We start from the raw sequence: 16,490 nt of genomic DNA, 5'->3' as shown, positions 1-16,490 counted from the left end.
AGATTGGGTTGTTGTTCCTAATCGCACCCTTACAGGCTTCACTGTCATTTCCCATGTGAGGTTTTTTTTTTTTTTTTTTTTTTTGGAATTATTGAGCCTAAATTACATACCCAAAAGTAAACCGCTATTATTTTGCTTATGTAATAATGAAGCTGCAAATGTCTGAAGAGTAAGGATTGTAACACTTCACATTTTTAGGAGAGTTTTTACATGAATAAAAACCATTGTTTCACACTAATATCAACTAAGAAACACACAAAGAAAATTAGGCGTTTTAAGAATTTAACTCCAAAAAACTGGGTTTCAAAGTACATAATCAAAACATGCTATGATGCAGAACCCTGGAACCAGTTTTCTTTTGTGCTCTAATCTGTCAGATACCATTGTACCAGATATCATTGTTTAGATTTCATATCCCACTGCATTGCGAATTTGGCACAAGACATTGACCATTTTGAAAACCATTTGTGTCCATTTTTTAACATTTAGTTTTTTACACCTGCATCTAAAGTCTCTCAAAACAAGTGTTGCACTTCCTGTTATAATTTTATTTTTTAGAAAAGTGTGTGTGTGTGTATACAGTATGTGTATGTGTATATAGATATATATATATATATATATATATATATATATATATATATATATGTGTGTGTGTGTGTGTGTGTGTGTGTGTGTGTGTGTATTTAGTAAAATGGAGCATTATACTTAATATGGAAGTAAAATTTAAAACAGATTTAGCCTGTACATGTCTATGAAGTAAGAAAAAAAACATTTCTAAGAAAATCTTAATGTAGCACACACCATTGATTGCAACATGTAGTTATTATTGTACTCTTCTAGCAAAAAGGTGCCCATCATTAATTACATAGCATATTGTACTCCCCTCCACTGAAATTAGATTTGAAATTATGGAAGCAAGCCACATATTTCTATTGATAGAAGCATACAATGGTAATTAAAATAAGATTTCAGTGAAGCTGTTTTTGTATCTAGATTTTATTTTAAAAACGATTGTTTTCAAGTACATAAACGCAGAGAAAACCTTGTATACAAAACAACTATCAATTTTTCTACTAAATGTGAAAACATGATTGAGGAAATGAGAAATCTGCATGGCCATTATGTCATTTACTTAAATACTTTGCACTCCTAGGTCATGACCTATGACAACAAAATGTTTGCATTTTGAGATATTATTAACAGTTATTTCCAGAAAAAGGAAGCATATATCACAAACAGAAAACACAGTGCTATTGTGCTTTTGAATGTATAGTCGCTTCTCCTCCTCATTCATTAGTCATGAATCCTGTCTTCAGTTCAGAAGCACAGAATTATGGGAATGTGTTTTCCTGTTTACGATGCATGCCTTTCCTGGAGTAACTTAATAATTTAGCCAAAAGTGTGTGACAGAATATGACAGAATAACGGTCTAAATGAAAACATGAGATTAAAATTTTATTTTTGGCCATCACTGTAAACTACATTTGGTAACCTGTAAAAAAATAATATTTGAGTTGAGTATTCCTTTGATAAAGGATTATTTTGGTCTTAACACATACAAAGCATCAATAGAACTTTTTTTATCTCTACATTGTGGCATACTAAAATACCTTCATACATTGGTGGCTTAAATGGATAATAATGTGTCTTTCTTGCATACTTCAGAGTAAGGGTTGTGAGTCCTTAATTAATGCTTAACAAGATCAAATGAAGCTGTAATATTCACAAGTAACTTAACTAGCACATCAAATGCTGTTAATATGCCAGATTGCCCAGAGATGAATAACCCTTTCACTGATGCTTTGTAAGCATTATTAAGACCAACCAAAGCTTCTGTTAAAATATTATTAAACAATAATGACTAATAGATACATTATATACTTTGTTACCAAATCTTGTATTATCTATCATAAACAAGTTCATAAAACCTGTACAACTAATGTAACCTGAATTCATTTTCAAAAAAGCCTAGATAAAGAGGTTTATGTATGTTTATCATCTATCAGTCCATTCTGTTCAGAAGACTTATTATTTTGTTTCTCCCCAACTATGCTATAATTTTCAGCATTCTGATTCAATTGCATATGCGCTTTCCATTTGTAGTGACATTGTATATGCTTTACTTTCTTCCCATTATTTCTTACTACTAGGGAATGCTGCCTAATTACATTCATCACTTTTCAAGATAAATTGTTAATTCAAATTTTTGGCCAGTTTAATTTATCCTAAAATTCTACTCATCTGGCATGTTGAAATCGTAAAGCAGATAGTTGTGATTTAAAGGTAAAAGTAATTTGTTTTAATGATAAATTTAAGGATAAAAGTTAAAAATGGATAAAAGGATAAAAATGTTTAACAGCAGTAAATATTCTTCATGTGTTTAAACAAGTACTTTTTATGACTGCTATAAATTGACATAAGAATTTTTGGATTGAGGATTGAGCCATTCATAATTGCTGTGCTACTTTTCCCCTCCTAGATATTGTAATGGAGGAAGCCCCGGCCACGCCTGTGCAACCACAACCTGCTGCTCCAGCAAGTACTACAAGCCAGCCCCTGGATAAGGACTCAAAAGACCCATACCGTAAGGTTGGACTTACCAAGGAGGTGCTGTCTATTCACACACAAAAAGAAGAACAGACTTTTCTCAGTCGTTTCAAAGATTTGAGTCGGCTTAGAGTCTTTGAATCACCATGTGAGCAACAACAAGTTGGGCGGTCAAAGACAGGTAAGGTGGCTATAGTGGAAATGGTTCCTTGCCAGCAAATAACCATACTCTTTTTGGGAAATGTTCCAAAAGTGAAATGTTTATACTGATCAATTAAGATGAACATTTGAGTTTTTATGTGTGGCTTTTTTTAGAATTTTACATTACATGTCTGGCAAAGGTTATATAAATTTGTTAAACACAGCAAAAAAAAACCAATAGTGACAGTTTTGTAGTTTATGGACCTGCTTTAGATCTTTTTAAGTGGTTTGGAAAAAATGTCTATAGCATGCTTAGTGGTAGTTTTCAGCTATGCAGTTAATTCTGGGTAACTAGAGTTTAATACAGCCATTTGGTCAGAGATTGCTGGTGGAAAGCCTTTCAGCATTTTAGGCTGATAACTGTTCAGTTAACTGCTGCTTTAGATATCAGAAAAGTCCAATTACAGTGTGACGAAAAAGAAACACTATTCGTAAAAGTGCGGGTCCTCCTCCAATGCGCCCTCTTCCCATTTGGGAGCCTCTCGAACCAAACACCGTTTACAATGTAACTGCCCCTGCGTGTCGGCCAAATACTGTTTTCCAGGGCTCTTCTTCGAGCTGCCTGCATTCTCCAGTAAACCTGCTCTCTCTTGCTCGCTCACTCCTGCACCAGCTCTTTTCTCCTCCTGATACCTTCTTCCTTTTTTTTCCCCCTTTTCCTCCCTTTTGCACTCGTGCTTCACCTTTTTATATGGGGATGTGGCACAGGTATGGCGATTAGCACATCCCGGCATCAATTATGGCCATGGGTGACTCTGCACCTGTGCATTTAAGTGCAGAAACGCCCGCGCCACATCCCGCCCGGGAACTGCTCCTGCCATGCTACCACCCACCCAACCCCTAAAAGCCACGAATGTTGCAGAGCAAAAATCTGATTTGACATAGAATAAAAATACTATCTTGAAAAAGTTAAGTTACCCAACAATGTATATTATACCTTTGTGTGTCTTTTTTAAAATCTTAATATAAACATATGGCAGGTGAATATAAGCAGTATCATTTACTAAAGAAACACACACAGTTATTTTTTCACAAAAATCAGCTGTTTGGGGAATTAAAATGTATTTTTTCACAATTGGACAATAAGCTACAGCTACATTGGCCTTTCTTATTTTAGAGAGTTAAAGCTGATGTATGGAATGTTGATTGATTAATTGCAGAATGTACATTAATTTTAAATTGAAAGGAAACATCTGACCAGTTAGTAGATTGCTCACTAGGGATATAATGTATTTTTTTGCTACAAAATAGCTATCCTAATATTTACAACACACAAAAATACCAATGTGCAGTTGCAGAAAATGTTTGTGTACCTTTTGGAATCATCTGGATTTAAGCATTCATACTCATAAAAATGTGTTCTGGACTTCTTCTAAGACTTCATAACAGTCGGACACATACTGCTTAAACTAATAAGAGAAAAACAAATATATTTATTTTTGTCTGTACTGAGTACATTCACAGTCTAGTTTAGAAAAAGTGTGTGAACCTTCTTGCTAATGACCTCTCCAGAAATTAATTGGATTCAGGTATTTCAGTCAATGAGATGGAATTGGAGGTGTGGGTTATCATTATCAAGAAAGTTATGTTTATGTGAGCCATGACCTAGTCAAAAGAAATATCTCAAAATCTTAGGACATCCGTTCTAGGGATGCTTAAATCAGTAAAATACTACAAACACATTTATAAAGACATGGGTGTTTGTTAATCCACAGTAAGACTAGCTGTCTACAAATATGGGAAATACAGCAATGTTGCTGTCCTATCTAGGACTCAACACAATGCAGTGCTGAAGGAGGGGAAAAGGAACCCTATTTTAATAGGATAGGACTGACTGAGGTCTCTTAAACTTGGTAAAGTCTGTATTCTCATGTCTGCTGTATGAAGAACACTAAATGGGAATGATGCTTATGCAGCGATGTCACGGAGGAAAACACTGCTTTCCAAAAGAAACATTACTACACATGTCAGGTTTGCAAAAAACCACCAAGATGTTCCATAGTGATTCTGGGAAAATGTTCTAAAAAGAAATGAGATGAAAATTGAAGTTTGAGCAGCTAACAAACCATAGTGGTGGAAAGTGTAAAGCGTATGCATTTTTAGACCATAATGCGGTACAAAGGACCTTAGTTATCTACCGTGCTTGATTAAAATGCATGTTACTTTTACATTGAAAGGTGGAAAATTATAATGTCCAGGAGCTGGTAAATATGAAATACATCTGTCTGTCATTTGACAGAAACAAAGGCTAAACGACTAATGAGGTGTGTAGCTGTTTCAAATGGCTTTAAGTGTTCTCAATTTAACACTGTTTTAAATTGGAAATCGTAAAATTGCTGCTAAGGATACATCAGATTAGCTGTATAGTATCATCTGCAAAAACTCCATTTAGTATTAAGATTTTTTGTTAGATATCATGAACCATCGATTTGACTATAGGTAAACCAACAACTGGATAGTCAAGGCTAAAAATGGTTTGCCAGGAACATAAGACAAGATGAGGTGTTTTTTTTTTAATTTTAATTAAAGTATGATGCTGATTAAATTAATAAAATTGTAGGTTATAATTAAAAAAAATTTAAATCCCTAATGTATTAATATATTTAGTGCTTCCTTTGTTATCTTTATTTTTGTGCAGCAGCAGCAAGCACAAACCTACCTCCACCAGGGTGTGAAAACAGGCACTAAAAGTTGCTGTGTCATCCCCATGGGAAGGGAATAATGAAGTCTTGACAGACAATTGAATTAAATGCAAATGTACAGTACTCATTGTAGAGCCACTGACTGCCAGTTTATGATGAGACTTGGTTATGAAATTTCTTATTTCATAACACATTTTGTGCATTTGAGCCTTTGGCATCTTGCACTTCATGCTCTGTTGTGAAAAGCTTTCTGGTGATAAGTCAGCAGTGATTTGTTTACCAGTGAGAATTTCTTTTTGGCAGTACTGTTGCTTAATCGCTACAAGCAAACTTACCTTTGAGGATGTGACTAATGATAGTAACAATAGCTGTGCCCTCCCAGTGTGGTAGCAAAATCTACACAATGAGGGCTTTTAATGTCTTGAAGAGCAATGCCGTTCATTCATTCTAGCACTTTGGAACCAATTTACTTACTTAAAAAAACAGCTTTCACATCCAACTGTGCTCAAGTAAGAGCTAATTTTCAAATACAATTTATATTGTACATTTATACCACATGTTTTGAAATGATAGTGATGTTCATATTTTACAGTGAATACAGATCCTTGATTCCAGTTTCTTTCTACAGTTTAAAAGCATATAGTCAGTTATTTTTAGGTGGCTCTAGAAATGCTATTCCATGTTTGTGTGTTTCTGAGTTATAGTGTCCTGTGTTGGACTCTCATCCTGTCTGCAATAGGACTCTGTCTTGCAGGCTTCTTCAGCAGGCTTACATGGTAGAGCTGAACTAAAATGCTGACAGCACTTACAAAATAAAAGGGAATTATTATGTTTTTGTTTTTGTAACTGAGGATCTTAATACTTATTAATATCATTTAACATTGTACTTCAGTATTCTAGATCATAATAATTTTACTTTTTCATACTTAAATTGTAATACACAAAGAAACATCCCAAAAATATTGTACCATACCAGTAAGAGTAACATTTGGATCACATCAGTGGTAGAATATTTCAGGTACTACTTTTGAGATTAGAGTAGTTTATAGAAGGGCATATGGTGTGAAATACATTTTCTGATGGCAGCACATGGAACAGACAGGTCTAGAAACATGTTGATTACCTATAGGGATTTGTTAGATTATATCTAATGGGAGATTGCTGGCTGAAAAGAAACACATTGTGCAAATGGGTTAGGTGTCCTTAACTAATGGTTGTGCTGCCTGCTTCAGCTGGCTCATTACTGTTTGACAGCTGTAGTATGTTTGAATTTGTGTTTCTGGCTGAGCATGAGCTAACTTGGATAGGCTGTATTTAGGACTAAGAGGCCACACATGTTAGAGACTGTGTGCTCAGAGTTAGGTTTCATCATAGCAATATGTTTCACTGTGAATTCTGTAATAATGAACTGAATTTAATGGAGATGTCCCAGCCTGTGGACATGCCCACGGACTTTTAGCTCAGCAGTTTGTGTTTTTTTTTTTCATTTATCAGAACTGACTCTGGAACTTAACTCCTTGTTTGCTCTCTCTATCATACCTAATGATGTTTTGTTTTTGTCTTAGGTGTCCGAAATTCCAGGCACTATCCAGCAGCAGGCAGCAGCAGCCGGCGAGGGAGAGGTGGGAAGTCAAAAGCTAAGCGTCTGAAACATCATGAATCTTCTGAGCATGCCATGTGTAGTGCTGGTGGTCCAGGCATTCAAGGCCAGTCTGCTTCATCCCCAAACTTGCCACAGTGCTCTCCTTTTCATTCAGCTCTGCCTGGTCCTTCTTCTGCCTCTTGGCCCCCATCTGTTACTTCACAGGCCAGTTTGCCACCGCTGCCTTTCCCTGGAGTCTTGCCAACATACTCTATGCCCATGTTTGCCCAGAGAGATTCTTTGCCATCTGCCCCCGAGCTTGCACAGGGAACATTTACAGAAACACAGAGTGGCACATGCTTTCCAATGCAGTCTGTCCCTTCTCAGTATCCCTCTCCAATAGTCACTCCAATGGTGACATTTGTACTGCCAAATTACATGTTTCCACAACTTAATGGCACTCTTCCACAGCCATATTTCCCAAACCAAATGTTTTCTTTCACGTCAGCAGGTACATCTACTTCTAATATGCCCAGCGCTCCTACTACCACCATGACACAACCCAATACACAAGAGCTTAGTTCAACAAGTGTAGCCCCTCAGTTACCTCTACAGGAGACTGCGAAACCATATTCCTGCTGCAGTACACCTCCATCAAGCAGTCAACCCCCTAACGATCGGGAGGGGGCAGAATCCCCACTGTTTGAATCTCGCTGCAGCTCTCCTCTTCAGTTAAACTTATTGCAGCTTGAGGAGACAACTGCAGGGAACCGACTGGAAATGACTTCTTCTGGCACCGGGGTACAGGGCCAAGTTTCTGGAAGTGGCTCAGGAAGTGGAAATGCCAACACTGCTCCCGAGTGGCCAGGAGCACAAGCTGGAGGTGCAAGCGGGAAAGCATGCCCAAGAAATGATGGCAACAACCAGAAGGAGAATGAAAATGTGAGTTTCTTGTTGGGTTTTGGGCAAAGTTTTTCATTATCTCTTTAAAAGCATTTTGCTTAATTTATGTTTTGTTAATTAATGAAGGATAACAATTGTCTTGCAGTGCATATTTTTAGCCTACATGATGGGCCTGTAGATTTGTAGCCTGATGCGTTGGATAGTTGAGTGTTTACTCTTCTTGTTTACTTAGAGGCAGTAAAATAGCACTTAGATTAATACTTTGCACTTTTTATTTATTCCATTTTGAAGAATGGAGAAGCAAATGAATCGTTTAACCAGGATGCTATGTCAAGCTCCAGTGATCTCCTGGACCTTCTACTGCAAGAAGACTCGAGATCTGGCACAGGATCTGCAGCATCTGGGAGTGGGTCAGCTGTTTCAGGCTCCATGGGCTCAGGCTCTAATGGCTGTAGTACCTCTGCTTGTGGAACAAGTGAGTCCACAGGTCTTTTTTTCTGTGGGTGGCTGTGTTATAACTCAGCTACCCGAGTCTTTAAATATTGTAAAATAGATATTGTGGATACCACTTTTTTTCTGTCTTAAATTGTTAGGTACCCAAATCTTTTTAGGAAAAACTTTAGGCAAAAGTAAGGGTGGTATTTCTTTATCCACCCCACCAACCCCCAATATATGATATTTTTTGGGGCTTGAACAAGGTTTTGCAAGGGGGATGTTGTGTGTGTGTGTGTGTGTGTGTGTGTGTGTGTGTGTTTTAATTTTTCTTACAACAGGTACACCAAATGTTTTTTTTAATATTTAAATGTACTGACAATAGTGTAGTTTGAAATTAAATAATTATAAAGCCTAAAATTTCCATACTTTTAATTTACAAATAACATATAGTTTAGAGCTTTAATTTCATGTATGGTGTGGTGGGGGGGATCACCCGCAAAAATTGGGAGAGAGTTTATTTTGTTTATTTTGAAGTCTTTTAAAGATTTATAAACCATAGGGTTTATAAATAATGATACAACATCATTACGGATTATCCGATTTATCTTACCAAACACACACAGTCTATTAACTGAAAAAAAACAATACTAAAAAATCAAACATTATCACTGTATTATTGCCATTTAAATTAATTTCTACCCAAATAATTTGGTATATTTTCATTGACACTAACTCTTCAAAGCTACATTTATAACCGGGCACTTTGTCAGATTTGTGTTATTTGCTCTTATGAGATTGCATCAGTGTATGGAGGAGACATTAGCTGGATAATAGCACTTACGCAAGAGTAGTATTTAATGGAGAAGTCAAAATAATTCAAATTTCAAAAGTCATAAACAACTGATCCTTTAATTTTTTTAAGGCTTTTATCAGTTTTTAGATTTGTCTGCCTTTTGACAATAAAACAAATTAAACTGTATTATTATTTCCAAATTCCCATAAAACAGACTTTGTTCTGTTGCTTTCAAACTGCTTATTAGACGTTGCTGCTACTTAAGCCTGTGTAGTAATCCTGAATCCAGTAACAACTGCTCCTAACTGGAGGCTGTGTCCCATTCGCTCCCATACCATCCCAAAAGGTGAAAGCAGAAACAACACAATGTTTGGCAAGTTTTAATTGTTACAGCAATGAACATTAGTTTAATTTCAAAAACACAATAAACGGCATAAATGTAATGTTTACTGATTTGATTTCAGGAATAAATGTTTTAGCAGTCCCACTAGCTAAGATTATGCACGTTTATTAACACTTTACAGGCTAATCTGAACTAGATAAGTTATAAAAATGGATGGGTTGTTGGATACACAACTGTAGCTACAGTATGTTCATTGCAAAGCCTCTGTTCATTAATCAGGGCTGTGTACAATGCTTTTAAAAAGTATTTGCTTCTCCCCACTTGAACGTTTTCACATATTGTATACCACATTGAATCACAGTGGATTTCATTTGGCTTTTTTGACACTGATCAACAGAAAGGTTTTAATTTTTTAAATTCTTTATCCGTGCAAAGTGGTCCAAATTAATTACAAATGTAAAAAACAAAAGAAGTATTCACCCCCTTTTATATGGCACACCCAAATCATAACTAGTACAGGCAATTGCAGATTACCTGTCAGGCGGTTTCAGTTGTTTGTAGTACAGGTGCCACTTACTGTATTTTGAAGGTCCAATTTGTGATTAGTCAACATGGTGGCCTAACCTACACATTGAAGACAAAAAGACACCCCGAGCAACTCTGTGTAAAGGTGATATAAAGAGTTAATATCCCTTCAAGTCCAATTAAATCAGTCATTAAGAAATGGAAAGAGTATGACATAGATGTAAATATACTCAGAAAAAGCCATTCAGAACTGCAGAATGATTGTGCAAAAAGAGGAGTAATGTGGGAGGCTACGAAGATATCGCTGAGAATATTGAAGAATATTACAGTGAACGAGATCGCATTAATTGAAGTTTTATGATACAACAGCTGTTAAAAGAAAAAAAAAACACTTGACATCTTGACTAGAGTTGGCAAGAAGGTGCTTGGGAGACTCTGAAGCCAGCTGGAAGATGGTTGTATGGTCTAATGAGACCACGATTGAGCTTTTTGTCCATCTGAATAAAAGCCATCTGTAGTGAGGGTAGAGAACAAAATGAATGCAGCAAAGTACAAGGAAATCCTAGAGGAAAACCTTGTCCTAGAAATCCCAGAGGACTACTCCTTGGGAGACAGTTTGTTTTCCAGTGAGACAATGCCAAGTATAAAGCCAAACCTATACAGGAATGGCTTAGAAAACAACAATATTAATGTTCTGGAGTGGCCAAGTCAGAGTCCATACTGTATTTCAGTTCAATTGAGAATTTGTGGGTGGATTGAAAAATGCTGTTCATTTACAATCCCCATGACACCTGACAGAACTCGAGCAGTTTTACAAAGAAGAACGGAGAACAATTGCAGTGTCTAGATGTTTAATATTGGGAGAGACCTGTGGGCACAGACTTGAGGCTGTAATGGCTGCCAAAGGTGTATCTAATTTGAAGGGAGTGAATATTTATGTAATGAATTATTTTGTGTTTTATATATCTAATTAATTTTTTCTGTTGATCAATGTCCAAAAAAATCAATTAAATCAACTGTGATTCAAAATTGTACAATAATAAAATGTGAAAGCATCCAAGGGGCTAAAACTTGTTTAAAGATGGTTGATCTAGCCATCATTTGACCTCCCTCATTCAAATTTCTGATGCTACAAATTAAAACGACTGCAGCTTGACAAGTGCGCGGTCACATGTTCACACTGTCAAAACGAGCACAAGTCAGGTACTTTTTGTTTTCTGAGCCAGTTCCATAAATAAACAAATGATGTAAGCTCTTTTTTTGCCTTGAAATTTTTATGCTTCTTGATGTGTCACTGCACCACCGCCCTATACCATAGAAATAGCCAGTGAGTAAATATCGCAATCATTTGTTCCACTCCAGAAAATGTAAAAAAAAAACTAAAAACTATAACAAATAATTCAGCATTTTATTTAAGCTTTTGAATTAATAACAATCTTGACTAATAAGGGGTTCATCAGTTTAAATGCTTGAACTCTCTTGAACACGTTTCACTTCGATTTTTCTGGCAGAAATTATATAGCAATAGTTCAGCAAAAATACGTGCGTTTTAGGCATTGTGAGCACATGACTGGAGAACTGATGTGGATTAGGGTGACAGTTAAGATTTGTTTTTTTTATGAATGTTTTGATATTGTTTGCTGTTATTTAGTGATGGCCCCAATGTTGCCCCGTTGTATCAGAATCTGTGTTGTCTTTGTTTTCCTTAAAATTGTGAGATTAAAACAAATGACAGAATAGTTGATTATTCTGCAGTGACGTATGAAAGGAGTTTTGACAGATGGGTTTTATGTTTACAGTGAAAAATTAAGTTGTTCTTACTTTACTCTTTAATTTTTTCACACAGGAAGCAGTCAAAGTAGCCACACCAGTAAATATTTTGGCAGCATTGACTCCTCCGAGAATGATAATAATAACAAGAAGTGTGTCAATGGATTGGCAACTGAAAGTGATCAGTTCATCAGATATGTACTTCAAGACCCTATTTGGTTGCTGATGGCCAATACAGACGAGAAGGTCATGATGACTTACCAGCTGCCTGTCAGGTGAGAGTGAAACAATGCTTGCTTTTCAGATACAGACGAGATTTGACAGCTTTTTAGGAAATGAGGCTTGTATTTTACATGCATGAAGTTAATCACCAAAAGATGAATGGTGGCCAGCATTTCAGCGTAAATGAGTGCTTCCTGTCTATAAGTCTAAATATGTGTGCTGGGGCGGAGTGGTGGATCTGAGGCTACGGATCTGTGCTGGTATCCCGACGGTTGCCGGCTTGAATCCCCGTCACTTCCAAAAGAGATCCTACTCTGCTGGGCCCTTGAGCAAGGCCCTTTGCAGTAAGGAGACTCTGGAAGATTGTGGGTTCGCTTCCCGGTTCCTCCCTGTGTGGATAGCGCTTAGAGTACTGAGAAAAGCGCTATGTACAGTAAATGTAATGAATTATTATTATTATTAACCTTCAATTGCTCCAGGGCCGCTGTACAATGGCTGACCCTGCGCTCTGACCCCAAGGGGTATGTGAAAACTAACAAATTCCTAATACGAGAAATTGTACAAGGCGAAATAAAGAACAAAAAAAAAAAAAGAACAGACAGGCTAGCATCAGTATAGTAAGTCCGATTAACTAGAACTAGATCTTTACAGACAAAACAACAAATAGTAAAGCAAACCGTATTATGTCACCTAATCCAAGTTTACTTAACTACTGGCGCACAATGGTTTCAGTAGGCCTAGCAGCAAGTGAGTGAGACTATGCTCTTAAGTTATGGACATTTAGACCATTTGTAAGATGAAATCTTAAAGATGCAAGTGAATTTTACAAGACCTGTTGGTGTCAATTCTGAATAAGCCATCATAAGATTGACTGCTGTGCTACAGAAGAAACTCGGTCCTGTTAGACAGTGCGTAGTATTCCCTCTGTCAGCAAAAGCCAGCGTCCCTGTTGCCACAATGACGTAACAGAATAGAGCGGCACAGTTAGCCCTCACAGTGGCATTTGTACAATGATGCTTGCTGGATTTCCTTGTGGAGAAGGAATAAATAAGAAATGTTCACATATGGCTTAAAATAATCTATTTCTCATAATAAAAATACAAATAAAACAAGCGTAAGAAAGTGTAGGATTAAGAGGAATTTTGCGAAAAGTGTTGTTAACAGGGTAGAGCGGCAGACATGACTTGGGACTGTAGGGAAAAGATTTGGGAGTGACGAGAGAGCCTGTTGAAGTACTGTAGAAGTGGCTCAAAGTACAGCATACAGACAAGAAGGTCTTGTTTATTGAAATTGGCAGAAACTATTTAGTATAATTACTAGTATGCTCAGTTGTCATTACTTCAACCTACAGACAGGCAAATGATTATTTATTTTCAAAAAAAAAATTGTGTTTTTGTTTGATTTTTCTTTGTGAGCAGATCACTGTGCGCTGCGCTGTTTTATGTTACATTTATTTTTGATATTTGCTGATTACCCATTTTCAAACCATTTTAGTGAATTCTTATTTGGTTTATTTTTTTAAATATTGTTGAAGCCACTATTGGAATTGTGTTAATAACTGTAATAATAGAAATTATACAGTAGATGAAAGTTTTTCCATTTCTGTTTCCATTACGTACTGCACATGTTATATCAACATCTCAAATCGTTTCCTCCATCCAGAAGTAATATGCGATTTACCATTTGAATAATGTGCCGTTGTTTGCTTCACTAGTGCCTTACCAGTATTACAGTAAGTCTTCCCACAGGGCAAAGGTTTACCAAGCACCATTCTGCTGACTGCATGCAACTGCCTTTGTCCTCCCATGTATGGCGGTCCCTGCAGCATTGCACCCGGGGCAGAAATCAGTCCTGGAAAGACAGCTCTTGTATTTCAGTGGACAACCCACCCAAACACACCCACTGTAAGAAGGCTAAGCATGAACTTTGAGGTAGACGTAATGTACCCACCACACATTTGGGCAATTGAGAGGGCTTAACGAGACCTTTGTGATATCCAGTTGTAAAACTGTCAAGTCTTCCACAGTTATGCACAAGCACATGGGGAGAACAAGGAGACTCCATGCAGACCCCTGACCAGGCTAGCACTTAAACCCAAACTCATACTAGTTGTGTACCACCTCACTGCCCACATTAAAACCTCAGTGCTTAATAACCCGATTAAAACTAAATGTATATGTGTAGGAAAGTCTCCACTGGTAGCATTAAATGCACGTTACATGTCGGCTTAATCCGTCACTGCAGTGGTCCTGGCAGCAAGCAGGCAAGTTCTTATCCAAATCATTTTTTGAGTGCATCCATAGCTAGCCATTGTGCTCTGATCCACACACTGTGTACTTCCAGCCATGTGTTTTCATAAAAGTGGACTTGCCAGCTGCAAAAGTTCCTTCCTCCTCTGGCACACAAAGTGAAAGTGGTGCTGACTGAATTTGAAGCCAGACATGGCTACTCGAGCTGGATGAGTCCTTCAAGTGTCTGAGTTTCAAACTACTAAACTCTTACCTTCCAGTTACTGTAAAGGGAGGAGGGCTGATAACAGGCACCTTAAGTTTCGGTAAAAGCTTATACTCACTGACAACTAGCAGGGCCTCTGGGACTGACGGTCAACTACGGCAAAAGAAGTCATTAAACAGGGATGAGGCTTCCATATTCACTGTTACTTCTTAAAGAGAAGACAGACTGATTACTAAAAATGGCCAGCGACATGCACAGAATTATGCGGGCTGATGGCCCAGTTGCTCTGCTCCCTCATCCCAAAGCTAACTGCTGATTCTAAAGTGACCCCTGTGGCCAAATGTATCAGAGGACCCAGGGCTGGTCACTGGCCGGCTGGGAGGCTTTCTTGGTGAATCGTGTCATGAAGTGAAATTGGATTAAGAGGGTTTGCCGAGTCTGTTCACATGCAAACTGGGATAAGGGGAGTAACCCAGTTAAGGCAGAAATCTGGTTTCTTAGCATGTGCAAGTAGTCTTCTGGGGGGGTCTCCTTTAGCAGAATGGTCCGATGTCAGTAAACTTAAGAGTTAAACGTCATTGGCTGCCGTGAATCTGAAAACAAGCATGAAGCCTGTGATCATTTTCTTGTGTTTTATAAATACGCCTCGTCCTTCTTGTGCTCTGAACTACGTCCTCCACTTGAGCCCCCAAGGTTTCCATATGAGCACTGGCCGCTGTGATCCCACTGTACCGACATAACCATTGCAAATAGCTGGATAAAACTAAGCTAAAGTGACCCCTTATTAATACGGTTTCTGGTCCCACATTGCATGCAGCCCACTTGTTTCTGCTTGGCTGTGCAGATTGAGCCCTGCAGAGGAGCGCCATACTGGTACGTGTGCTCCTTGCCTTTCACTCAGTCCTGCTGGGATGATGATAATAATAACGCAGGAAATTCTATTTCAGTAAAGTATGTATTGTGTTAGGTTATTCATCACTTTCAAAAGTAATACAGACTTGGTAACGCAGGTTCCTGTGAACGTCTTACTCCTCAGCTTCCGCGATTGTGCTTAGCGCTGTGCGTCCAGCTCATCAACTTAAATTCAGTGACTTCTGAAATCCTTTGTCAAATTCTTACAGCCCGAGTATTTGTCTCAGAAATGTGTCCTTGCGGATGCTTCCACCTGAAAGGTGCATCAGACATGGGCCCTGGTTAAGGGTCTACAGGGCCAAGTAACTGGGTGACTCGTCTCTTAGCCTGGTAACATCTCTCGAGTTCACACAGCATTTCAGAATCCAGGGTTCCTGTGAGTAAGTGGGCTCTTAAAGCCCCGAGTGATGGGTCTTACTTTGAACCTGGACGTTCTTGTATCAAGTCACCGTGTGACCCTGCACTGCTTGCTCTTCAGCCAGCTTACGGACATACTGTAGCGTTATTTCCTTTTTTCCTTCTTCAGGGATAAGGAGACCATCCTTCGAGAGGACAGGGAAAAACTGAAAGCTATGCAGAAGCATCAGCCACGATTAACAGACGAACAGAAGAAAGAGCTCTGCGAAGTCCATCCATGGGTGAAAACTGGCCGGTTACCCAAAGCCGTCAACATTTCAGTGAGTGTCTTGCAGGTTTAAGTAAATAACCGTACCCATGGTGATGATGCAGCCATTGGTGTTGTGTGTGCAGTGTCCAGTTTGTAAACGGGTCTTTTTGACATCTGTGCAAGTCCATGTTTTGAGTGTTTTTCTTGTCATTCTCCTCCATCTCCAGGCGTGTGTAGGATGCGGGATACGCTCGTCTGTTGCAGTGGCAACCCCATTTGATGTGGAGCTCCATGAGATGGACCTGAGCGGTATGCTGGATTCTGGAGAGGAAGGCTGCAACAAAGGGACCATCCCTGCAGAAACTGCAATGGAGGAGGAGGAGGAGCTGGAAGACCACAATGAAGACCAGGAGATGCCTTCAGCAGAGCAGGAAATGGAGAGTACGTCACAACAGAGACACGAATGAGTCTTTAACATGTCGGAAATTACAATTTGAAAAGCCAACAAGTCGGGCTTCAGACTGTAAGATGTTTTGTATATATTTATATAAAAA

At 38.2% G+C, this 16,490-nt stretch overlaps 1 protein-coding gene across 3 annotated transcripts in view; it reads left to right on the top strand.

Moving 5' to 3' along the window:
* The window catches only part of LOC114648914 (period circadian protein homolog 1-like), a 67,890-nt gene extending 51,400 nt beyond the window's left edge, over positions 1–16,490 (top strand). For all 3 annotated transcript variants that reach the window (XM_028798251.2, XM_028798247.2, XM_028798248.2), the window contains 6 exons: positions 2,480–2,728; positions 6,956–7,914; positions 8,167–8,350; positions 11,818–12,016; positions 15,856–16,006; positions 16,164–16,490. In XM_028798251.2, the coding sequence (XP_028654084.1) occupies positions 2,480–2,728; positions 6,956–7,914; positions 8,167–8,350; positions 11,818–12,016; positions 15,856–16,006; positions 16,164–16,403 (1,982 nt within the window). In that variant the 3' untranslated portion in view covers positions 16,404–16,490. The remainder of the gene's footprint in view (positions 1–2,479; positions 2,729–6,955; positions 7,915–8,166; positions 8,351–11,817; positions 12,017–15,855; positions 16,007–16,163) is intronic.

This window comes from Erpetoichthys calabaricus, chromosome 3 (assembly GCF_900747795.2).
Source record: "Erpetoichthys calabaricus chromosome 3, fErpCal1.3, whole genome shotgun sequence".
NCBI lineage: Eukaryota > Metazoa > Chordata > Cladistia > Polypteriformes > Polypteridae > Erpetoichthys > Erpetoichthys calabaricus.
The sequence above is the reverse complement of the archived record's forward strand: the minus strand, read 5'-3'. Positions and strand labels throughout refer to the sequence as shown.